Source organism: Rhinolophus hipposideros, assembly GCF_964194185.1.
Source record: "Rhinolophus hipposideros genome assembly, chromosome: 14".
Lineage (NCBI taxonomy): Eukaryota > Metazoa > Chordata > Mammalia > Chiroptera > Rhinolophidae > Rhinolophus > Rhinolophus hipposideros.
This window is the reverse complement of record NC_138060.1, coordinates 61,907,393-61,933,621: the sequence shown is the minus strand read 5'-3', so window position 1 is coordinate 61,933,621 and position 26,229 is coordinate 61,907,393. Positions and strand designations below refer to the sequence as shown.

At 44.9% G+C, this 26,229-nt stretch overlaps 1 protein-coding gene across 1 annotated transcript; it reads right to left on the bottom strand.

The window, feature by feature from the left end:
- Positions 1 to 1,967: 1,967 nt before the first annotated feature.
- Positions 1,968 to 25,723, bottom strand: RBM5 (RNA binding motif protein 5). The gene is made up of 25 exons (XM_081071648.1): positions 25,610 to 25,723; positions 24,228 to 24,297; positions 22,433 to 22,598; positions 21,156 to 21,311; positions 17,469 to 17,538; positions 16,917 to 16,990; positions 14,351 to 14,434; positions 13,449 to 13,509; positions 12,915 to 12,980; positions 12,246 to 12,406; positions 11,680 to 11,777; positions 10,992 to 11,079; positions 10,732 to 10,809; positions 10,576 to 10,648; positions 9,832 to 9,917; positions 9,365 to 9,449; positions 9,063 to 9,154; positions 7,159 to 7,320; positions 6,548 to 6,697; positions 6,397 to 6,468; positions 5,345 to 5,524; positions 4,776 to 4,850; positions 3,714 to 3,811; positions 3,507 to 3,636; positions 1,968 to 2,564 (listed from the first exon to the last, which is right to left on the bottom strand). The coding sequence occupies exons 2-25, from the start codon at positions 24,242 to 24,244 to the stop codon at positions 2,439 to 2,441; spliced, it is 2,448 nt and encodes an 815-aa protein (XP_080927774.1). The 5' UTR covers positions 24,245 to 24,297; positions 25,610 to 25,723; the 3' UTR covers positions 1,968 to 2,438.
- Positions 25,724 to 26,229: the final 506 nt, after the last annotated feature.

Genomic DNA, 26,229 nt, shown 5'->3' with positions numbered 1-26,229 from the left:
CGGGAACTAGGGTGGCTGCTGGCTGAGCTCTGGGTGCCCTTGAGACCCCCTCAGCCAAGTCTGGGGGGGAAGTCTCTGCATGCCTGGGGAGCTTAGCTCAGGCCTGGCTGCTCATCTGGGCTTTGAAACTCGTTTGATGCATGGCCATGACAGCTGCTCCTGGACGGCCCTCAAAGCCCTGAACTTCGCAGCAGCTGCCCCAGCCAAGGGCAGGCTGGGCTTGGGATCCCTGGAGGCTCCCTGTAGTTCAGAAAGAGATCCTTCCAAATGCAGAAGTGGGGTTCCCCTGCTTGGGAAGTGTCCGCTGCTCTTGCCACACCCCCTCGTCAGGGGGGTGTTTGGAGAAATAGAGACCCTGTTGGGGCTGGGCAGGGCAGGACATGAAAGGACACAGCATGCTTATCCCTGGGCTTGGGGTTGGAGCAGACCCTACTGAGCTGGGCCCTTGGAGCTTTAGCCTTAGATCCTCAGGGAATGAGCCATTCAGCACCAGCAGGTCTCCCAAGTATGGTCTCGCGAGAGATCCAGGTCAAGGTACAGCCTCAAGAAATGGGGCCATGGGGGCAGATGCAGAATGAAGGCTCAGGTCACCTGGCTAGGTATTTCGGTAACAGGTGCAGCTGTGGAGCAGGCTAGACGCAGGAGAGGCCTCCAGCTTTTCTGAGGGGCTGGCTCAGAGCACCAAGAACACTAACTTCATGTTTATAGGCAAGTCCATGCTGGTGCTGACAGCTGATCCTGTGCTCCAGAACAGTCTTCAGGGGAGCTTGGAGCAGACGTCAGCACCAGACAGTATGGGGCTAATTCAAGTGCCCATCCTGGTGTGGGGAAGTCAATTTGAGGTTCAAGATGGCTGGAGGCCTGAGTCCCCTGCCAGGGCTCAGCCGTAGCTCCCCAGGGAGGAAGCTTCTACTCAGCCTGATGAGCGGGGTGCATGTAATTAAGAGCTTCCCAGATCCCGTGTGTGCTCACACATGGAAGAGCCTTCCAGGCTGGCTGTCAGATGCGCGTAATGAGGCTGCTTGACTGCCCAGGTGCAAAGAGCACCTACCTCCATGCTGCTGCAGAGGTGCGGGAGGTGGGGCTGACCCTGGAAGATGGGGACCTGGAGGTTGGCGCCGCATTTGTGAGGTTCCCAAGCTTCTCCATTTGCTTGCCTACCTGGTGAAGCTGGGCACAATCTCTCCCAGACACCCCTTGGGGAGCTGAGGGGAGGGCCCGTTGTGTGAAAAGCCTCCTGAGCCCTTTTCCTCCTAATTTTAGAAGGACCATGCCTGCCTGAGAGCAGGGAAATGTGAGCACCCACAGTAGCTGTGGAGTCCTAGCTTTAAGGACAAGTCCCCCTCCTTGACTACAGGCCCAAAGTGCAGCCTAAGCACTCAAGTTCAGCCTGACTGCCAGCGTGGGTGTCCCATCACCACCTCCTCTCGTCCTGGCAGCAGAGTCAGAGCCAGGCACACTTCTTACCCTTGTCAAACATGGTCCTGCTGGCCAAAATGACAGGGATGGGAAGACATTTAGAATGGAAAACGCCGCAACGTCCCTGAGCACCTCTCCTCAGCAGTTCAGGTGACAGAAGTGGAGTTCTGCATGGGGAGGAAGATGGCCTCCTGGGTGTCTCGACAGCAGGGGGTGGACCAGGTGTCACCTGTATCATGGCCTGCAGAACTACGGGCCCCACCCCTGCACATCTGGAATACTCTGGGAAAACTGAGGAAGCACAGTAAGTGCTCAAGCTCTTTGGTCTTTAGAAACTGAAAGTGGAAAAGCTGACTCAATGATTGTGTTTCCATGAAGAGTTTTAAAACATGTTAAACTCTTGAACTTAAAAATCTGAATATGATCAGGGCATATAAAATACTACCTTACAAGCAACTTTAACACACTTATTTTATAACCAGGCTTCACTGGTTCAGACATGCATTACCCATCCCCCCCGTCACCCAAGAATAAAAAGACACAGACACTCATTTTCCAAGGTATTTCTTTTGTAAAGGAGCCAGATTTGGCCACTAGACTGAAAATCTTCCAAAATTCTGTACAAATGTGTAATATACAAATATACACAAGGCTTTTGCCGAGAAAAGACAGCACGACAACAAATTACAGGCGGCTTTGGTGTCATATACCACCTAGGGCATCTTCAACCCCCCTAAGAATGCGAGGGGCTGATGGACCACTACGTAGGCTACACATGTAAAACACACTACATTACAGTATGTACACATTACGTATAAAAGACTCACTGTCCCCTCGGCCAGCTCACAAGCCCTCTCTGGCAGGAAGGCCATGCACCTGACAACCCACATGAGGGGAACTCCTTGAAGTGGGAGAACCTTGTAGAATGAAGTGGTTCACCCTAAGAACTATTAACAGCACGAGGCATGCCCTTAAAGAGACTGGTGGCAAGAATTCAGGAGATGGACCATTCCTTGTGCTCACTCCATCTCAGTGAACCGGGCAAACATGGCCTTCCGGACAGCATCTTTGTAGGAATCCGCACCTGACAGGCCATATGCGCTGCCTTTGGCTCCGAGGCCAGCTCCTTTTAGCCGGACTTGAGCCTGGGGGAACAAAACTGCTATCAGCAGCTAGCAGGTAGGCTATGGATTGTTCCCACTCCCTCTCATCCAGCCCACTCCCCATGGAGCAGGACCACCCACCCACTAGGAGACAGCAGAGCGGAAGTTTGCTCTGAAGACACGAATTTCTGAACTGGAGACCTAGAGCAGGTTTAAGGTCTGAAGGAATAAAACGGGCCAAGCACGACAGGCAGACAGACACGCATTCCCCGACCCCCACCGCCCAATGCCTGCTGAGCAAGCATCCGAGCCTTTCTAGAAAGGGCCCCAAGCAGGCCTGGTAATTACGAGCACATATCACAGCAGGACAGCCTGGTGTCAGCAGAACTCGCTTGCACAAGATGAACAGTCTGTAAGTCTGACCTAACGGAGCTGCCTGCCAGGTGGGAGGGAGCCAATGACTGGCAGTGCTCTAGTCGGATGAGACGGATGGGGCCTCCAATCCTGGGATTCTGTCTCAATCTGGGCTCAGACCAACTAAACGATTTCTTATCATGAACAAAAATCCTGCTAAATTATAATCTGTTTTTTATACATAACCAAAATCACTTAGAAAGAAATGAAAGAACAGTACCTTTTACACATCCAATTGAAGCTACTATATGAGTCTGAGTTGGGGTTGGTTAAGGGTTTGTTTATAACAAAGGACGTAGAAATACAGTCCTCAGGAGAAAATAGGTTGATATCTTTGATATCCAAAGATATCAAAAGACCAGAAAAATCAAGCAAGGGGCTGCACCACTCCTCCCAACTGGTATCTTGAAAGGAAGGATGAAGGGAGGGATCAGGGAACAGGACTCCCACTTGGTGAAGACGTGACTCAGGAGACCACCCTTCTGTGTAAAATACGCTGTCCTTGGGTTGGCCAGGCCCCCTGGGAGCATCGCTCTCATCCCGCCACGGAAGCCCAATCCCACCGCTTACCTCTATGGGGGCTGTGATGCCTTGACACTTTCTTCCCAAACCCGAGCCTTCCCGCCAACCCATGGCCTGCAGCATCTTGTTGCCAATGTTACTGTGGTCAATGCCATCTTTGGTGGGCTGCTCATAATTCCTGCCGGTGGCAAACACAGAGTTACTTAAAACAGCCCGAGCCTAGCTAATGAAGTGGGAAATGCGCACAACACATACACAGTGCCAGCATCAAACTGCTTCTTGCGCTTGGGCTCTGGAGGTTCTGGAATGCCGTACTTCTCCCGTCTCTCTGCGGCTCGATCTCGGTATTTCATCTACACAGGAGAATAAACACTGCTAGAGATATCCAGACTTCAATCTGTAAGAGCCTAGCGCAGCCACACTCGAGGACCTCAAGTATTTTCTCAGTCTGGAGCATGGCCTTGCGTGGTCTGAGACACTGTGTGTCCCGGCTGCCCGCTGCACTCAGTCACATCTAAAACAGCAGGTTGGGAGATGGACTGTGTGGACCTGGGGCAGAACTGTCTCCAACAAGCAGTTTTATTTAACCCGCTGCCCCTCGTCAGACTCCTCAAGCAGCCAGCCAAGGTCCTAGAGGAAGAAGAGGGCGGAGCTGCCCAATCCCATTCGGACAGGCCCATCTCCAGGGACAGATAGTGCCAAGGTGGCTTCCAGGGACCTACGAGCACTCCCTGGGAAGGAGGCACCACAAACAGTGGAAAAAACAGGAAAGCAAAAGCCCTAACTTCAGATACCTCAGAATTACTTGGGGTAGGAAGTAACTTGCTCACTGGTTCATTTCTAACCCACAGGCTCCTATTTGCATTGAAACCCCTGCCTGGCTGGCCCTCAACCTGCCTCATTAACTACCAAACCCCTGCCCATTACTGCGAGCCCTGCTCCGCCCTGCCCACTGCTGCCTCCTCCGTCACTTGCAATTGTCTGATGCGCTGCTGTCCCGAGCCTAATCTGAAGCCGCCCTCATCACCCATGAGGGCTTCCCTGGTAGAGCCCAGAGATCCCTCTCTCCTTCCTCAAATCCAGTGTCCCTGGCCGGCAGGTATTCGGCGTTCAGGACTTGGGAAGAGTCTTCAGGGTGGCATCTGTCCGTGCACCCTCATAGAGGGATACTACACGGCTCACAGAGCACATACAGCCTGGCTCCAGCCTACACGAGCCACAGTGGCCAGGTGAAAAGTGGAACTAAGTGCTACAAATAAAAGCTAAAGGCAGAGACCCCAAGATACCCTTTCTAGTGGCACACCACCCGTCACTCACCTCTCTCTCCCTCAGCTCCAAGGCTTCCAGCTCCTGTTCGCTCAGCCTGGATCGCCGGTAGATGTCCATGTTTTGCTATACAAGAGATTTTAGACACAGTAAGAATTCCAAGCTCCTACTTGGAAACATCTGAACATTATCAACATCTACCATAGCCCTAGAGTCAAAAGCCCAATTCAACCCACTACGCAGAAAAAGCAGAGCCTGGTGTCTATGGAGCCTCCTCCATGCTCCCTTCCACCCTATACTTGGGGTGGAATACCTCATTTCTATACAGGCATACCTCATTTCATTGTGCTTCGCTTTACTGCGCTCCATGATTCCCCCTCTCCCCCACAAATTGAAGGCAAGACCCACCGCCAGCCAAAAGATTACAACTCACTTTACTGCAGTGGTCTGAAACGGAACCTGCCATGTCTGAGGTAGGCCGTGTAATCAGGAAGAGCCTTCTAAAAGGCAATCTTCCAACACAGGTATTTACTGAACTTTCACTGCTGCCAGGGCTCTCTCGTCGTCTTGGTCCCTGGCCTCCCCTCCCCACCTCAGACCAGCTCAGAGAAGCACAGCACCTTGTGCAGGTCTGAGAGCTGCTGGTGCCTGACCAGGGCGTCTCTGTTTGGGAACTGACGCCGGCACAGCAGGCAGGCCATCTTCTTCCAGTCGGCCAGCTTCTCTTCCTCACTCTCAAGTCTCTCCACCAGCTCCTCTTCATTGTCACTGTCACCACTGTAAGCAGCAACCAGACCCCTCTGGGGACAAAAGGAGGGTAGTCACCGGAAACGTACCACGGGAAGAGCAATGGCTATGTAGCTGGATAAAGCAAAGTATAACCCAAGAGATGGGAGAACTCGCATTGCTCTACGCCACACTTTAGAAGTCAGTGGCACTCCATCCAGCCATATGGAGCTGTTGGGTCCTCGAGTGCTGGGCCTGACAGCCTCCCTGGTACCAACCCGCTTGGGGCCCAAGATGGCTCCCTGGATGGCTGTTTTCAAACTACTGACCGTATAGGAAAACCCCAAATACAACAGACAGAGCAAAAGCCCACACAGACAAGTATCTATCAAGTAAAATACTATTTTTCTTTTTAAATAAATTTTATTGGGGAATATTGGGGAACAGTGTGTTTCTCTAGGACTCATCAGCTCCAAGTCATCGTCCTTCAATCTAGTTGTGGAGGGCGCACCTCAGCTCCAAGTCCAGTCGCCCTTACAATCTTTAGTTGCAGGGGGTGCAGCCCCCCATCCCATGTGGAAACTGAACCAGCAACCCTGTTGAGAGCTCGCGCTCTAATCAACTGAGCCACGTGGCCACCATTTTTTCCTTTTCTTAATTTTCTCTTCCCAGATCACTAAAACTCTCTATTTACAAACACAATAAACTTAATTAACAGAGCTGAGGAATTCAGGCCTCATTCACTGCTCCACCTCCCCTGCTCGCACTCAGGAAAAACAAAGCCCTGAACATGGGCTGTATGTGCAGGGGCTGCTCCAAACACCCCCTGACAGTGACCATGAATCCAGTTTTAAGTAGCAATCACATCACCCCAGATGCAGCTGAGAGTCAGAGTGAGACACAAACCACAGAAAATGTCTTTAAAACACCGGTGGTACTTCCTTACTTTGAGGGGATTGTCCTCGTCTCCATTTCGCACCAATTCAGGGATGAGCTGCTGCCTTTCAGCTAAGGCTCCCTGGGAAACAGAGAACAAGTAAGCCTCACGTTTTACTTAAATTCCCATTATAAAGTACGGCCGTTCCTGCTGCTGTTACCTTCTTCTCAAAGAGAGCAAAGCCAGCATCTGCTGCAGCAGATTCTCTCCTTTCTTCTTCTCGCAAGGAATTGACAGGCTGAAAGCTGTTTTTAAAGTTTTCTTTCTGCTTGTTTAAACTCTTAGCCCAGCGTTCCATGTCTTTGGCGATCTAATGTCAAAACCACCACGACAAAAAAGCATTTAGGTAGTGAGTCTTCGAAAACACTTTAGTCTCCTCTGCCATGACAATAAGCCTTAACGGTCTTATCTGAACCACATGCTCTGTAACAAAACCCCTTTTGCCCCGACTTCCACCTGGAAATGTCACCACGAGATGCTACTGCATACAATCCAAGTCATTAATGAACAGTGCTCGGAAGCCTGTGAGTCTTCCAGGATTCAACCTGCCCTCCCCACCCCACAAGTATTTAGGAAACCAACAGACAGACAACGTATGGTAACACTACAAAACTGCAAAATGCTCTACGAACTGCATGTAAATAAGATGTGTGACCCAGATTTTAAGAATCCAAATAAAGCTGATGTACATGCCACAAGCAACAAAACAAAGTTAAGCCCATTCAATATTCCAGAGAGAAGTGTGGGTCCCTGGCTGGGTCACGTTCTCACCTGCTGGGCTGTTTTGCTCTTGGGTTTCTCCTTCTTTTCCTTCCCTTCTTTTGCAGGAGGCAGGCCCGTCTGCTGGTGGGAGCTAGACTCCGCGGCCGGCACATAGGTCTCCTTCTCTCCATCCCAGTAAAGGTACTGCTGAGTTAAGGAATTGTAGTAGTACTGGGGGGAAAAACACAATTAATGCAGACTTTCTGTTACGTCAAACCCTTAACTTAAAGGACTATTTTGTCAGAAAGGCACATCAAAGTTGTTTTGTCAAAAAACCCAAACATACAAACATAAAACATGCTATGGCCAGTCACACTTCCCGCCTAGAGGAGCTGTACACCTGGGTGTAGGTGAGGATGATGAACCAGCCAAGCGATGGTGTGAAACTTCCTGGGCAAAAGTAGAATATGGTTTCTTCTCAGGAGTTTAGTTCCCATTAATCTAATCCCTGGGCCTAAAGGGCACCCAAAGAACTGCTTTCCATAGACCATTTTTACGAAGCAGGTGGTTCCGGAGCTTTTACTCGCACATGACAACCAAGGAACAGCTCACCATCAGGTTCAACCATCCAGAACCCTCTGCACACTGAGGCAAGCAAACACAGGGCTGCAAAACACTACCACCTATAGCTCAGGATCCTGGAAGGAGGTAACAGGTGAAGAAACCTTGTCTTAAGTCTGTGGGAAGAGCTGCCACAGCAAATGGGAACACCTGTCTGTTCTCTTTAGTCTCTAGTTGCTCACTCTACACGCTCAACAGGGACCCAGAAGACTGTCATGTCTCTTCTGGGGAAGGTCTGTGGGTCACAGACATAGGAGTCACAATGTCTATGGCCACCAAGAACTCCTGGGAAAGGCAGCTCTCTCGTGTGTCAAACAAGAGAAGTGAAAGAACCATGCAGAGGTTCAGGCAGGTCCCACAAAGCTTCACACCTCTCAGAAACCACAAGCTTTCAATGCCAAGTTCCTGTTAAAAGCACTTATTATTCTATATATACAGTTCCTAGTCATAAATAGTTGTTTATTTATGGACTGTTAAAGTTGATTTTTCTCTTTAAAAATTATCTATACCACCAAAAAATATCACCCCACATATCTGCTAATTTTCACCCTCAAGAATACACAGGGGTGTGCAAAGTAAAAGCAGCTAGATAAAAAAGGTCACACACTATCTGACTGCATTTATCTGAAACACGTAGAATAGACAAAGCCATAGAGACAGAAAGCAGACAGTGGTCGCTGGGGTAAGGAGGCACTAGGGAGTGACTGCTTACTGGGGACAGGGCTTCTTTTTGGGGTGATGAAAACGGTCTAGAATAGACAGTAGTGGTGGTTGCACAATACTGTGAATATACTAGAAAAAAACCACTGAATTATATACTCTAAATGGTTAAAATGGTTAATTTTATGTCGTGTGAATTTTATCTCAATTAAAAAAAAAGAAGAAAAATACGGAAGAAAAATCGTAATTGAAAACTTCTATCGAGGTCTTCCCAGAAAGAGGTTAAGTCACCTATAAATTTTAATTTGACAAAACAGTCCGTGGCAACAGAAGTCAGAACAGTGGTTACTGAAGGGAGGTGGGTACCGACCCGACCGGCAAAGGGCCATGAGGGAACTTGCAGTGTACTGGGAATGTGTATGAATGTGTATGTGTAAATATTCAAAGAACTGAACACTTCAGTTTTGTGAATTTTTCTGTATGCACATTATACCTCAAAACAGTTTTTCTAACCCATAAATTAAAAATTTAAATCCTAAAATAAAAATTGTATCTTGATAGTTTCGAAGAAGTTAAAACTAATCTGGGTCACTGGACCCTTTTTGCAGCAGATGTTTCATTTCATGACTCATAAATGGACTAAGTGAAACTAAGACATTTCCAGTGGGACCGAGGGGGAAAACAGTCGTTACCTGCGAGTTGGGGTCATAGTACAGCCCTGTTGTTGGATCATAGTAATATCCTGATGAGTCATCATACTGGTAAGTGGATGTGTCAGGCACTGCTGCAAAAGCAAAACCCAGCACACAGTTATCCCATGTAAGAAACTGGCTGCATTCAAATTCTAAGCTGCTGAGACGCAACAGGCCTTAATGGTCTTCTCTCACATCCCCAAGTGTCCCTCTGATGCCCACAAAAGGAGAGGAACTCTTATGAAACAAAGGCAATAACTAGGCCCTTCCAACTGTCAATAGCCCCATGAGGTTTGGCTTACCATATTTGGTACCAGGAACTACACCAGTGGGGGAAGCGGCAGGGGCCTGTGTACTTGTGCTAGTGCTAGGCTGTGCTTCCTCAGTCTGCAAAGAACAGCAGCTTCAATATAATTTCAACTGTACAGCCTCTTAAGAGAACTAAATCACTGCAGTCACCCGGAGGAAGGGCTCCCCTGACACACACACTGCAGCAGCGATCTAAGGCAACCCTTGAGCCAAACACATGCCGACAACTTTCCTCCTAAACGTCAAGTCGAAGCATGCAGAAAGTGTAAATACACCGTTTGGAAACTTACATTCAAAATATATACACAAATTTTATTATCTAATACTATCAGACATAAGTGAGGTAAGGTTAGAATGTGTATTATTCAATCCTGCCTCGTAGAGCAGGAAAGGATACTTGTACACCAAAACCAAGTTTTCCCGACAGTCACCAATTCTGTATTTAGGACAACAGGATTACCGGAGAGCTGGGCGGATTGGAGGTCTGATTATACAGCTGGGGACTCTGGGACACTACGGCCACTGAGGTGGTGGTCACCGCTGTGCCTATGATACAAACACAGGGGTTAGGAAGAGCTAAGGCACTGAACACCAAGACAAAAACCTTGACCTGTAATGCCCAACCTAGCCTTCTGTCTTTGACATGTCAGTTCTTAATAAGCTAACTCCCACTAAATATCCTGGATCTATGACATTTTCATTTCTATAATCCTACTAGAATGTGATACACAAAGGGTGTACAATGGCTAAGAAGAAAGGGAAGAAAGAATCCACATCCACCCCGGGGTTGAGAAAAGATTTAACTGCAAGGCTTTCATAATTCTGGAACAAAAACTAAAGCAAAGGCTTCTTATAGAGACCCTTTTGATTGATGTCTGGGCACCAGACTCTAGGGCCACACTCCCTTTGCTCCTGAATCTATGTGGGCATCCATGACTCCTAAGAACACAGAGGGGAAATAGAGTTGAATTCCAAGAACGAACACTCATCATGACATGGTCTCTAAGAGGTTGTGATCAGTTCTTGGTAAACATGAGCAATTCTGATCTTCCCCAGCTCCTCAGGCACATGGTGACACCCCTAAATGTGCCCCTTAGGCTTGCAGGGAAATGGACTCGTGGCTGTGGGTCTAGCTAGGACATCTAGGTGCATCTCCTCAATCGCAGCTGCTTAAACAAGAGAAAAGGGAGGTGAAGTTTACTACCTGATGCAGATGATGCATCAGATTCCAATCCTCCAGCTTGTTGCTGATAAAACTGTTGGTAATCCTGTGAGTACTGAAGAAAAGTCCACCGTTAAAGCTGCTATTCTCACACATACTCTGGAGACCAGAAGGTGGATGCTGGTCAAATCGACCTACCTGAGCATACTGGGCATAACCATCTTGGCCTGGCTGCAGGTAATTGTAGTCAGCACTGCCCCCTTCACCACTCTGAGACTACAAAACGTCAAAAGAGAAGGAAACAGACAAACTTAGTGGATGCCAAGGACAGAAACTAGGAGGTATTCCCTAAAAACTTCCTTGGAGAGCTCCTAAGGCAAGTGTCACAGGAGCGCTCACTTCCGTGAATTTGGGCACCACCACCACACTACTTGGAGCAGAAAGATCCTCCATCTTACCTGGGTGGACGACCATTGAGCGGCAGCAATGGCTGTACTCGCCACAGAGAAAGCGCTGACCCGGTTACCATCTGGGAGGACCAGGTCTCTGAAACCACCAAGATCCAATCATGTGAGTCCATCTCAGTGCGCTCCCAACCAGTAACCCCACACGCCCATGAAACAGCAATTCACTCCAGTCTTTGCTGGGAGATCTCAAATGTCAGCAAGGCCTCCTTTCAGAGTGGGGAGGGGTCTCCATGGGCAAAGTCCTCAGTGGGCAAGTGTCCCTGTAGTATCACTGTAACACTTTGTACCCTGCCTTCTAATAAGGTGTCTGTTGGATGAGCAATGATACTAGAAATGGTAAATTTACATTGCTAGACTGAAGCTCTATATACATGAAGCTATTAGCATGCTGTTCTGGAAGGAAAGATTTCAGATGGGTTTGCACTATGCTAAAGCAGTTTGCATAGCACATATTCTCAATCCATCTGTCATGTCTGCTTTTGTCTTGCTCTGAAGTTTTCTGGCAACTGATTGTTGAGGACTGGAGGGAATAAGCTCTAAGGAGACAACTGTCTCCCTCCTGTCCTTAGCAACCAAGGAGGGTAGTGTCTCAGTGCAGAGGACAAAGGCTTAAGGTCAGCAAAGCATCCCTGGACCAGTGTGCATACGCAACGGTTTGAAGTAAGATCAAGACACTCACTTTCTGGCACTTTTTGCAAAATCAACCCCAATAGTCTTGCCATCAATTTTCAAAGGAGGATGGAGACTCTGTAATATCTGAAGCAGCTGAGAAGCATCCTGAAGGAGAATATGAAGAAAAACAACTGTCATGTAATTAAAAATCTCTTCCTACCACTAACCCCATTCAAAGAAATAGCTTTTTTTTAAAAAAAAAACAAAAACAGAACAGCAATTCATTATTGTTTGTGGATACAAAATCTTGAGGGGAAAAAAAAATACTCCTTTTTCCACCAGAATACGAAGGTATCCAGTATTATTAAAGGAGTAAATGCTAAATCAATTTAAAATAAAGCATGAAGTACTGAACTATGGCTCAAACTTAAGTTCTGCCAGTTATCTACCAGTGTATGCAGTATTTTTATCACTTATCAAAGTAACGGGCCTGTAGTTTAGCACTAACTGTCACCATGTAGTCTTGAGAACTTTGGGCTCTAGGAGCCTTACACATAGTATCAAAATTGGATGAACCACATTTGCCTCTTGAAGCAGTTTCTTTTAAAAGGAAAGATTCAATGAGCACCTCACCATTGCAGAAGACAGCTGTACAAATGCGAAGCCTCTGTTCTGCTGAGTCTGTCTGTCTTTTATGAGGCGAATGTTATTGACAGCTAAGGATGCGTAGGGAGACAGCGCTGTCATGATGGAATCCACCACAGTGTGTGGAGCTATGTTTCGAAGTATGATTGCTGGGGGTGAATGAGACAAATGAGATATGTATATGCATTCCTACCACCAATGTTTTTCAAAGCAGGTTCAAGTGCAAACAAATAAATCCATTTTGGGAGGTTCTTAGCGTATCTTTTACTTTCACATAGAGAAGATTCTAAACACCAATCTTTTAATAGGACAACCTGAAGCTGCTGCTGTTCATTAAAAAGGGTAAGAGTCAAATATATGCTGATGGAAGGAGAACTGACTCTGGGTGGTGAACACACAATGGGATTTATAGATGATGTAATACAGAATTGTACACCTGAAATCTATGTAATTTTACTAACAATTGTCACCCCAATAAAAAAAAAAAAGTTAATTTTATGGTAAATGACATGTACTTTTTTCCAACCTTATTTTAAAATCTACTTAAAGGCTAATAACTAACCCCCCCCCCCAAAAAAAAAAAAGGATAAGAGAATAAAAACTTCCAACTAAGGCCAACTTCTAACATACAGGCCAAAAGATTATACTCGAACTTACTATCACAGTAGTAATCCACAGACTGAACAGATTCTGTGGTTCCTGGGGGCACTTCCTGTTCAGAGTCTAACAGAAGGGAAACAGAGGGGGAGACTCAGTAATTGAAGACAAACAATTAAACCAATGTATTTTTAGTAAAGACATATATTCAAACACCAAGGTCTTAATTTTAAGTAAATGAAGTAATTTTTTAAAAAACATTTGTGGCTATAGTAAAACATCATTAATTTTGACATAAATGTGGAATGCAAAAATTGGGCCAGCGGAGGAGTGACATGATTTCTGTACTAAAGAGAAGCAAGTGCAGAATGCAATCCAGGCAAGCACACTTTATTTGGGAAAATAAGAGAACTTAAAGGAACTCTGCACTCTCATAATCATCAGCAGCATCTACCAAACCTATGCTAAGAAAGTTTAAGGAAAACACAAGTTACTCGTTTAAATGCCCCACAATCTGTACTTTCCCTCAGGTTCACAGACAACCCAATTAGTCAGGTTTTAATGCATATTCCAAACAGCTGAATCTGGGCTTACCAAATTTGTCCGCTCCACATCGGAAGCATTTTAGTCTTTTCCTGAAATTGTTAAGGCAGCACTGGAAAAAAAAAAAAGTTTTACCTATAATTATTTCTCACAGTAGGCCAGGCTTACTACTAACAGCGTGGGTTAGAGCAACAGGGCCATGGGCAAATCCCCGTAAGCAACATAAGAAGCAGAAAGTGGTATCATGCATCCAAGACAAAGTGGCATTAACCTAAGAACTTAGAATGCTTCGCTATGTGAATTCTTCCAAGAAAAACAAATCTTGATGTATTTTGAGGTAGAATTCCATTTTTATCAAGTTGGGGGAAAAGTTTCAGTTCACCCCAAAACCTTACAGCCAGTCATCGGCAAAGTTCTTCCTGTATCAGAAGAGCACTATATGGACCACTCTCTATACACAAACACAATGTAAATGGAATACTGTCTAGCTCCCTACTGGACACGGGACACATGTAGAACAGAGAGTCTGAGCACTCTCAAAATGTCAACGGCAACACCCAAGTTCGACATGGTATAGTGGTCACAGGAATATAACAGACCTTACAATAACCTGAGCAGGGTTCACAAGGATTTTTGTTAATGTACTTAAGGAAATGCCATGAGTTGAGAGCGCTAGAGTTCAAGAAACAGTCAAGTGAAACAAACCTAAAATCTTAATGAAAACACTGGGCTTCAACCCTGGATCTTAACAAACAAAATCTCTAGTGTTCTAGAGATTCTGTCCTCTCATACGTTTACAGGATGACCCAAAGAACGTCACAAAGCACAAAAATCACCCTATGATAAAAGATGGTGATTGTGTACTTGTTTCCTTGTTTAGACAAACACACACACAAACAGAAACAAAACCCCGAAGGCATTCTGCCTGTTTGGAGAGAACACAAGCTACTTACCTTGTTACAAAGCCAATCTTCAAACTTAGGCCTGGGATTGCTATAATGCATTGCAATGTGCTTTCCTTGAATCACCAACTTTTTCTGTAAAAAAAAAAAGCACCACAGTAATTAGTTATTCCCATTGTGGGGAACACGTGTCCATTTTCCCAGGGCAGAGCACACTTCGGAAAAATCAGTGCTCTGGAATTAAATGGACAACATACGGGGAGGACCAACCACCGCCACCTATACTCTGCCCATCCAATCCTTCAGATAGGCAGTAAGAGAATGGGATGCGGAGTAAAGGTAAACGGAGTCAGGGAGTGCTGAGAAAGCTGCCAAACACTAAACGCTGACATGCACCAGGCCGTGTCTCCAGCAGAGACAGAAGTCCTAACATTCAGCATTGACAGGCTGCCTGAGAGTGACAGTCTATTTCAAAAAGCAGAAAACACAACTCTCCCAATTCTGAGGTTGCCTCCTACTTAAGCCCTTAGCATGGTATCCTCGAGCTTTGCTTCACTTTGGCCCCAGTCCCCCATCCTTATGCAAAGTAAAAGCCTTCATATTTCCCCTTCCCCCAAACTCCTGCTTCAGAATATATCCTTTGGGGGACAAGGGGAGGGAAACTCATTTTAAAAGGGAATCTGTTTACAACTCTTTCTCAGGAGGAACTATTCTGAATGCCATCGACTCTTAAAAGAGCTAAATGAGATTTCTTCCTGCCAATTGCAGCCATGTAATGTCCTAGGTGACAGATGTGTTTTTCTTCGAAACAGATGGTACTCTCTTCGAGATGAGTAACCAGGAGGCCAATGAAGTTTCTTCAGGGGGCTAGCAAGTTTATAGATGCTCGTACACCACCTCATCCTTCAAGTCAACCACGTGACTAAAAGGGACTTCATTTTAAAAGGTCAAAACTCCAAGCTGAATCAGTCTAGCCAAGAGTATAGCCAGCACCTGCCCCCAAAGAGCCTTCATTTAACAGGAGCATCTTTCCTTTTTCTGTTTTAGGGGGAAGAGGGGAAGGGAGTGGGGTGTTCTGACACTATCAGAACAGATTTAAGTAGGAGGTTAGCTATCCAGATTTTTAAAAGGAGTCTAACCCCTCTAAACATACATACTGTTGAGCAATTTGGTTCTTGCAAATCCTGGAAGAGTTAAGACACGCTGTGAATACGGTCTTTATCTAAAATACGGTCTAATATCTAAAGGCAAGACTGCGTGTCTGGCCAAGAGGGAAAAAGCTAAAGGGCCATCCACTCCTTGTGTTGTACAGAAGCAAAAATAAAGAAGCGGGGAGATATGTCAACAGATCATCCCACTGGGAGAGATGTGTGCTAGGGAGACTCCAAACTATCACTCAGTCCCTAATCCTACTGGCCTTTTATTTCTGGAGTGAATTTGAGCTGTAATGAAGTATTACACATTAGCATAGCTTTGTATACATTAAAATTGTGGAGATCTTTTAAAATGTCTTACAGGTTTTAATTTCTTAGGAGTTTTAAACTCCCAGGCACGTCATTCTGATACATCCACTCCATCAAAGGATGCTGTCATATCAAGAAAACAGACTCACATGAAGCTCATGTATGTTCTGAATTTACTAGGATGGTGTCCATGGTATGAAATGGATGAAGCTCTACTTTTGTAAGATCAGGTTGTCACCTCTGGGTTAAGAAAATGAGAGGCTTAAAAGTATAACAAGTCAAGTCAATCAAAATGATACCCTCATTAGTGAGTCTTGTTATAAATGGCAATATATTAACAATCAAAGAATATAACGTTTATGGGTGAAAAATCACAAATGCTGCAGGAAAGCAACATGAGTTAAGCAAACTTCCCAGAATGCACTTGGTTAAGGCATTTAATACCGTGCTTTGGAGTTCTGGCAAAAATGTTATTTAAGTGCCAAGCACTGAACATTATCTTGACACTTTAGTTAATGCTGCATCAAAGAACCATCAATGATTCACTTTGAACAGACTATAACAGGCATTCTCAGGGAGATTAGAATGTTAATGCCATTCTAACTAGATTAGACAGCAGCAGGACACCAGCTCCCAGGCTAATCGCATCAAACTTATTGTTGATAAATTCTACTAGGTCCTTAAATAGTCCTTGAAGACCCACATGAGCAGTAATACCTCCAGGAGGCTTGTGGTCTCCAAGCAGAAACGAGGAATTATTTATAAAATGCCTGCAGCAGACTTCTATTATATTCTCTTTACTGTTGAAATCGAGAGTTAGATAGTCTAAGATTACTCTCAACGGACATAAGGGATAGAAACATAATCAGGTAGGGAAAAAGGGAACATCAAGATGTTTTGGTAATTACCAGACAGGTATTCAGTGGTTAACAAAGCCCTGCCAGGTAGCCATGTTTAAAGGCAGAGTAAATTCTGCAATGCAGTCCTTGGTACTATATTTTTTCTAGTAATATCAATTTTAATATATACAAAGCTTTTATTTTTTTTAAAGTCACTCCTTTGGAACAAACCACTCCTTCAACCTTTTTTTTTTTTTTTAATTGTACAGACTTGTTCCATTTTCATGAATATCTAGACTTGGTGAGTGAAGCAACCTGATTGGCTTCCATCCAGCTGGTAGCATCTTGCAAGTGATAAAACTCCACGAAGGCGAAACCACGGCTTACACCTAGAGACAGCATTCAGATATAGACGGGATACTCGTGTTAGTCAGTTCCTTTATAACAGGTGAATCTCTCTCCCACTGCTTCAACACTGCGTGACAAAGCCAATTGGGAAGCAGCTTTACAAATGTGACTTGACTTGGGGATCTTCTTGATACTTTGCCATGGCAAGGAACCAAGCCGCCTGAACTAAGTGCCATCGATTTGATTCCACGCTTAAAAAGTAACCATGCAACCGACTACAACAGTCAAAGGAGTTTATAAATCACTACTTACCGAAGGAAGAAAAAGTCCCTAAAAACAAAGTTTTTAAAAGGTCCTCAGATGCTAACATCGTTTTCAAAGAGTCACATTCCTTAGCCATGGCAAACCTTTCATTCTGAATTCATGTGCTTGAAGACTGGGGGTATCAGGATGGTCTTTAGGGACTGAGGTGGGAGTGGGGAAAAGAACCAGAACAGCAGGAACTGAGCAAGCTCTCACCTGTTTTCCTCTTCATCAGCCTCACGTCTGCAGGCTGAGGGCCTTCAAAGGACTCCATCATTTCTCGAATCTGCAGAGTTTTACACATTTATAGTAAACGCTTCAGCCACCAAACTATTCCACACCAAAGAAAGTTCAAGAACATGGAATTACATCAACTGCTTAATTAGCCAAGTTTATAACTTCCATCACCCAAATGCAATTATTCTAAAAATGGAATAAAAGGAACACTTCTCACAGAAATCAATGTATTATTGCAGCCCTGGAGACATTCTTTACATATGCTGCCTGGCAATTTCCCTCAGGGACAATTGTTTATGTTATGATACACAGTCTTGCTCATGGTATGCTGTCCCTCAAGCCTTCCTCCTTCATTCTAATCTCGCTGTCCTTTGTTCTAAAGGACTAGAGAGAAAATGAGATTTAAACAGGCACAGGATGTGTTGCTGTCCTCTAAAGCACATAATCAAGAATCAATAGCCAAAAAATGAGAAACTCCCCTTAAGATAAACATTTCTGCACAACATCTTAAGTTAAAAAGAATTTTCTTACATTTACTTTAATGGTGAAAAAACAAAGGTCAGACATTTTTAGGCTCCTAATAAATCAAAAAACATTAACTGGGCCTAGAAGAAACAATTCTGGCTGTTATGTTTATTATTGATGTTAGACCAAGACCTTAGTGAAAAAGACAATTATAAAAATAAAAAATACATTAGTCTCTTTATCAATCATACCAGGAAGCAATACTCCCGGGGTGGGGGGGGGGACACGGACATGGACAAAAACACAAGGCCTAATTTGTGAAACAGAGATTCTTTCTTAGTGGCTCCAATTTTCCAAAATTATGTGCAAAGGCTGTAGGATTACATAGCGGATCCCTGTTACTTGTGGATTCCATATCTGCAAATTTGCCTACTCACTAAATTTGTAACTCCAAGCCAATACTTGCAGTGCTGTCATGCGCATGTGCAAAGCAGTGAAGAATCTGAGTCACCCAATGCACACGTTTTTGGCTGAGGCAATGTCTTGCCTTGGTTTAGCTTTCATACTGTTAACAAGTGGCCTTTTCAGTCTATTTAGTGCCAACTTTTTCAGTTTTGTACTTTTTGTTGGTGATTTCACCGTTTAAATGACTCTCCAAGTGTAGTAGTATATACTGTTCCTGAGTGTAAGAAGACCATAATGGCCCTTACAGAGAAAACACATATATTAGCTTCATTCAGGTACGAATTATAGTGCTATTGGCCATGAGTTCAATGCTAACAAATCAACAATATAAATAGGCAACTCTCTATAGAAATACACAAAAAATGGGTTATGTATTGATCTGTTGATGAAAATATTGTGACCAGAGGCTCACAGGAACCTAACTTTGTATTTTCCCTAGGAGCAATGGTTCAGTATGCAGTGACTTTATAAACAGAACTACTACAAATAAGGAAAATTGACAGTACACGTACTTATTTTTTCACAGAGTATGAGAAGTGCTACACTGAGCCTGACACAATCTTGTGACTCAGGCTCAAGCTTGTAAAATAGTGACTAAAAAAGTTAGTCACCAGAGTAAGAGTTACTTTAAAAGCAGCGATATAGTAACATATATAGCAACACAGCAACTAAAGACAGTTACTCTGAGAATTCACATGTCAGTGGTGGGGACAAACTAAAAAGGCAAATAATAATGTAAGTGATAAACTGAAGTTCAGGAGAAGATTAAATACTTTAATTTTAAAATGTTTTAGTTCTCAATGAGCCAATTTTCTAAGACTATTGCACAGTACTTGGGAACCTCAGAAATTCTTCTCTGAAAACCAGTCTTCTATGGTAGGGACTTCTGTTTCCCTGAAGCCTAAAACATACAAGCATTACAATCTTGTTCCAGTACCAGCAGGCAGGCCCCCAAGTGTCAGCTAGGGCACTGCTCTCCCTACGCCACACACTTCCTCTGTGGGCTTCTAGGGCCACAGGCCTAACAGACTCCTGAAGGGGACAATCTGATCAACGAGTAAACGTTCCTGAATTGTATCCTGCAGAATTTCGTGCATCCCCCATTCCACATGCTCATTGCCCCCCTGCCTGAGCTCAGCCCTGCCTTTGCTATCTATCCTGCACAGCTTTTGCTACTAAGCAAAACCCTTAGTACCTTTCTTTTCTACTTAGCTGTGCTTTCAAAGACTCCAGCACCTGGCCACGACAGCACCTTCCCATCCACCTCTCTCCTACCAAAAGCCTTTGACTCAGTCAAACCAAGCCAGTTGCAAGGCCTTCCCTAGATTCAGTATCTTTCTATTCCCAGGTCTAGTCATACAAGCCCCTGCCTGGAGGGCCAGTTCACCACACCTTTCCCCCAGTTCTCCCAGAGCAAAATATTTCTATCCCTCAAGAATCAGCTCAACTAGTATCTTCATGGAGAACTTCCTTACCCTCCACAAGTAACAACCTCCCTTGAAGCTTTCAGAGCCATTCTGCAGGACCTCTTTCAATAGGACATCTTTCAATACTGGGCCCTTTCTACTCTGCATTGTCCTCATCACCTGCTGACGACTAGCTACTCATCCATAACTTTTGGATCCATGGCTCTGTATCACTGTAGCATCTAATATAGCACAGAGCATAGCAGGTGTGCAGTGGACCACAAATTATATAATCACCCACCATTAATTCTAACATCTCAACTCACATTTGTCACTTCCAGTATGTAGAAGACAAAAACTGTGTGAATCCAATACTTACTTTCAGCTTTGTCTAAAATTCACTAAACATTAGTGAGAATATTACTTTGAATACTCCAATACAATGGATATGGGGACAATGCTATGCATTTACATTTTTAAAAACGGACTTCAAAATCTCACAATCATTCCACCAACACTGGCTGAACAGTTTCCTGCATTCAAGCATTGGGGACACAGAGATGACCAGTTCACATGGAAGCCTGTTTGCAGAGATCTGTGATCTTATGGGGGAAATGAGATGTGTATGTTGACAGCCACAATATAAGTGCTACATGACTGTCACGGATACAGTGCTTTGGGAAGAGAATAAGGAAGAAATTCTACCTGGTAGATCAGGAAAGCCTTCACATAAAGTAGCTTTCAAGCAGAAAGAGGCACATTAGTAGAATGACAGACCTGTCCAAAGTGGCCCACAGGGGAAGCAGGTGGTAGATATGCCTGGAAGGAATGGGTAAGGGCCACAGATGCCACTGGACATCGGGCAATGCCCAGTACACCAAGGCCCCAGTTGGCCAGTCTGAGGAGTGGGGAGTCAAGAAATGGCCCTCCTTTTCAACAGACTTCTCAGATGTTTCAAATGGACAGTGACAGTATAACTTTCATCAAAGGTGGCCAGATTATAAAGTGTTTTTACTGATATAGACATGTTCACCAAATCAGTAAGCAATACAATAAAAATGTACTAACCACTTCTAAGGGATAGTGAAGAAACAAGACTGGCTTCTTGTAGTTAAAGAACTTCTAAAAACTCCACATTGAGCTTTAATGCCTAAATATAAATGGTAATTTACCTCCGAACCAAGTTGAGAGAACTCTACCTTAAAAAGAGAAATATATTTCACCAGCTGAGATATTAGCTTTAGATAAAACAATAACACGAGAAAATAATGGGAGGAGCTCAAAGGTCATTGTGCCTACTAGACTGCTTGTTAAAACTGTTTCCCCTTACATCGCTCTCCGTGATGGTGATGGGAAGGCCGCGCAGCATGATGGTCTTGCTCTCCCTCTCATCACTGATGTCATGCCTATAGTCATGCTCGCCATAATCACCATCTGAATGGTAGCCATCTTCAGATCGATCACTGTTCCTTCTTTCACGTTCTCTCTGATTGACAATAAACAACATTACAATTAAAATCATACTGTGTTTATAACCTTTGATCCAGGCCTTCCATTCCTAGGAATTTATCTTTGGGAACAAGAGAGATGATTCAAGAATTCCATGATGATGCCCACTGCAGTATTTTCTAAAACAGCAAAAAACAAAACAAACAAAAACACCCCCCAATCTGTCAATAATCATTTAGTTCAGAAAGAATGGTTTAACAACTCATTATACAATATACCACGCGCAATGAACTACCATTACCTATTATAATATGAAGATTATGTGCATGGAAAAAGTGGAAAAAGAAAACCAGTGTAAAATTACATGGGCAGCACAATTATTTCTAAACAAAGCTATGTATGCATATGGAAAGGAATGTGAAAAAAGCTATGACACTGGCCGGCCCGGTGGCTCAGGTGGTTAGAGCTCCATGCTCCTAACTCGGAGGGCAGCCGGTTCGATTCCTACATGGGCCAGTAGGCTCTCAACCACCAGGTTGCCAGTTCGATTCCTCGAGTCCCGCAAAGGATGGTGGGCAGCACCCCCTGCAACTAGTAACAGCAACTGAACCTGGAGCTGAGCTGCGCTTCCACAACTAAGATTGAAAGGACAACAACTTGACTTGGAAAAAAAAAGTCCTGGAAGTACACACTGTTCCCCAATAAAGTCCTGTTCCCCTTCCCCAATAAAATCTTTAAAAAAAAGAAAAAAGAAAAAAAGCTATGCTAAGATGACTGAAACTGTAACTTTTGGAAACACCACCTCAGGAACAGGGCCAGTATATCATTACGCCTGATTGTTTCATCTTTAAAATGAGAATAACACCTATCTTATAGGGTTGTAGTGAGACCTAAGTAAGTTTATGTGAGTGAAGTGCTCCAAAGAGTGCCTGGTGCATAGTGAGCCCTACGTAAACCCTGGCCAATATGTCTATTACTATAAGGCTAAGTTTGTCTTTGAGGGTCAACTGAATAGATTTCAGAATAGAGCGTTTGATACAATATTCAAGAGGAGCCATTTCCACACTGGGTATACTTATTTCACGTCAAGAATCCTGGAGGGTTTCTGCATATAATTCACACTCCTAACAACTGCATGAACAGTTGCCGGTCACTCACCTCTGGACTGTCATAGTCTCGGTAGTCGTCGTATCTATCACCCCGCCGATCATCACTAGATCTTTTGTAATCTGAATCCCTCCGCCTGCTTCTGGATTCACGCTCATCACGATCATCCCTGTCTATGATGGAACCATATCTTCCACTACGCTCTGTTCTACTCACTCTGCCAAGGGAAATAATTTTCATTTACTCTAAACTAAATCACAGTTTGTATCTTTAGAGAACATGGTTGAAAACACCCCACTTTAAAAAAAGAAAAAACACACCTCACAGCTCAGTTTATAAGATATCCAAATAGTTTAATGTATCCCTTAAAGTTTATCACCAAATTCCACTTCACAAAGACAACCACTGGGAAAACATCCACATCCCTAAATGCAAAAGTAATTTTTAGGAATTCACGCTAAATCTGAAAATACAGATATCGAATATTTGGGTTTAATGTTTTTGAGAAAGGGTCAGGTTGCCCAAGTTTATCCTGCATTTTCCCAAGTCTGTGGTCTACATATCACCCCATTCATCCGTGATTCAGATCTTAGTGATCAAAGGTAGGAAGAAAGCAATTATTAGCATTTCACCCAATTTCAAAGGAGAACAAATCTTGACTCATCCACTCCCAAGGGTATTACACTACTTAGAAATGGACCAACAACCTGGATGAGTTAAATAAGTCTTTTTTTCCCCACCAGGCAGTTAACAAAGTAGTTCGTTTGTTAGACATAACTAGCACCATCAGAGAACATTATTTCCTATAACATCTGGTTTATTTTTGGTTACGAGCAGCACTGGGCTCCACAGGAAAATCTAAAAAAAAGAGGCTTAAGACCATTTAACCACAGATATACATAAATCTTTCATAAATTCTTTACCAGGTTCCTAAAACTACTATATAAGGACAAGACAAAGGAAAGGTTTTTATTAGGATCTCATTTAGAGTACATAAATTTAATAAAAAGAAACGAATGAAAATAAGTAGTCTAGGACTATTTCATGATGTAAAGTAAGGGGGCGAGAGACCCTAAAGGGGTAAATGTTAATTTAATAAGTTATTTGGAACCACAGACTGCTGACACAAAAATAAAATAATGACATCATGTGACATGATGTCCCTCTGGGCCATCAATCTGATCCATCACTGGGACTGGCCTCAATACTAAGGGGGCAGGTGATTGAGTAAGCAAAGGTTGTGTGTTTAAATCAAATGGGTTGAGTAGGAGAAACCGTAGAGCAGGCAAACACTCTCATCTTTACTTTCTGCTAATCCTTTAGCAGTTTTTCTATATGTAACCCATGATCCAGAACTTTTCGGCTCTATAAATCTGGATCACCTTACTATGTAGGGGACAATAACAAGAAGTGGCACTCAATGATTGCTTACTACCACAGCCGGGTACTGTGCAAAGTGCCAGAATGCATGATCTGGCTTCTGCATAGGCGGGTATCCACACTGGGAACCCTCAGTGACCCACTCCACCCTGCCCTTCTTTGCCTAATTCTTACTTACCTTTCAGGCTTCATCTTAGAGAATACTTTCTCCAGGAAGCTTTCCTGGCCAATATATACGCTTGCTGTTTAACAGCACCCTCAACTTCCTTTCTCGCAGCACAGTTCACACAGTACTTCAATCTTCTCACTAAACTGCATGCTTGTGAGAACAAGGACCATGAAGGTGCTCATAGCAATGCCTGGCATAAAGACACTCAAGCATGTATTTGATAAACAAATAATTTTAACAAAATTGCTCAGCCCCCACTAAAATGTTGAGCTCAAAGGCATGTAGAGTAGAACTTACCGTTTATCTGAACCCATTGTCTTACTGAAGATCTAACACACTGCTCCAAAAGGTTCAAATTTTGTTTTCTCTAGGAAACAAGAGAGATTATCGGTTGCTACAAATCTGAGATCATTTAAGTCAATCATTCTATAAGATGGGACACTAGTGAGGCTGGAATTTCATCCAAGTCAAAGCAGTGATTATCTAAGTGGGGGACGGCGGTGGGGACCAGCTGCCAACGTTAAAACCATGCTAACGTTTTGTGAACAATGAGCAAAGCAGGAAGAGGAAGCACACTTTAAAACACCATATTTTATATTCAATAACGAACCCATAAAAGGATGCAAGCGCAAGAGTCTTTCCCTGCTCCTACGTTAAGATTATAAAGCAAAAAGGACAGATCTGCAACCAGCTCCCGTGTTTTGCATCCAAGAGACTCCAATGGGGTAGACGACGGTTAAAACATGAACCAAAGTGCCTTTTTTAATACAAGCAGCAACGTGAAATTCAAAACTTTCTGCAGAAAAAAATGTAAACGTTTTGGAAGCCGGGGTGCTGCGCTGGCTGCAATCTCCATTTACAACGGCGGCTGCAAAGCTACTTCAGTCGGACCGGACGAAATGCCCACACGAGTCAGCTCCCCGGTCACAGTCACCCCCAGGCCCCGAGCGCCCCGGCCGTGACAACACATCACACACACCGAGCACACGTCCGACGCCGGCGAGGCCCGAGACCCCGGTGACGGCCGTCCCTGGCGCCCGTTCTGGAGCAGGCGCCCAACGAACATTTGCTGAATTAATCAAATGGAAGAGAATCATGCGGGAGAAACGAGGCCCTGGGCGGACTCGCTGCTGCCGCCCCTCGTCTCGCGGGCCGTGCCCGGACCCACCTCCGCCGAGCGTCGCGGCGGACATGGCGGCGCCACGGCCTGCCCCACAGACTCCCGTGGCCGACTTCCCCTCCCTCCCCGCACACGCCTCGCCCGCCCCCGAAAAGGTTCCCAGCCCGCATATCAACCTTCACCAAACAGCCTTCCGCAGAGGGCGGATTAGGTGCAGCTGCGGGGTGATGGTAGCGAGAAACTGCCGCGGGGCGCCCCTGAAGAGTACCCGAGGGACGGCGACGGTCCCGCGCTCAGCTGGGCTGAGTCGGAAACGCGTCCCGGCAGGGACACATGCAGAGCCCGAAGGAAGGGAGCCTGGGGTTGGGCGGGAAAACGCCCCCTGAGAGCTCAGGGTTGGCGGCGAAGAGGGGCGCGGCCCTCCAATACCTCGGGTAGTTTAGCCCCTCACGATCCGGCTGGGTCTGATGGGCCGCCGCCCTCGACTGACAGAAAGGCTCCACAGGGCCTGCCTCAACAGCAAGAACTGCCAGTCATCACGGCCGGCCGCCGCACTTACCCTCAGGAGGAACCGAAGTAGCAGAAGTAGCGGTTTTGTGCCCCAGAATATCCAACAGGGTACCGCCGCTTCACAAAATGGCGCCTCCGTCGACGGCCGTCTCCTACCCACAGTACTTCGCGCCTATCCCCTCCCCCGAACACGCCTCCTGAAGAGGCGTCCAATCTGCGAAGGTGCCTGCCTGCGCAAGGGCTGCTGGGAAATGTGGTCGCTAGGGCAGCCTGTTCCTACGCCCGCTGTTAATTCCCTGCGTATTTCCCTTTATTTCAAATCACCGCGGAGTTGCCACGCCTTTTGCAGACCCGAATTAGAGTTGTCTTTATTCGGCATAGTAATTCTTCGCCCTCCTCAAAGTGCCTTAGAGAGTACAGTTTGCTTTCAATGACCCGATGTAAAACACCCGCTTAACCCGGCTTTAGGAGAAGGAACGTTAGTTGATCGTTTGTTGAATTATCGGCCGCTGGATTATTGGGCTAGATACTTTACAAATATCTATTTTTATCTTCATAACGTATAAGACGGTGATGAAACCCATTTTGTGGGTAACGAAATTGAGGTTTATGGAAACTAAGAGAATTCTTGAGGGCAGGTCTTCAGAGTATCATTCCACTGATACACTC

Coding starts and splice junctions, on each gene's coding strand:
- RBM5 (XM_081071648.1), bottom strand. Junction 14,435..16,916: donor GCTGGATGGAAGCCAATCAG/GTTGCTTCACTC, acceptor TTTTTTTTACAG/AAAAAGTTGGTGATTCAAGG. Junction 4,851..5,344: donor AGCTCTCAGACCTGCACAAG/GTGCTGTGCTTC, acceptor TCTCTTGTATAG/CAAAACATGGACATCTACCG.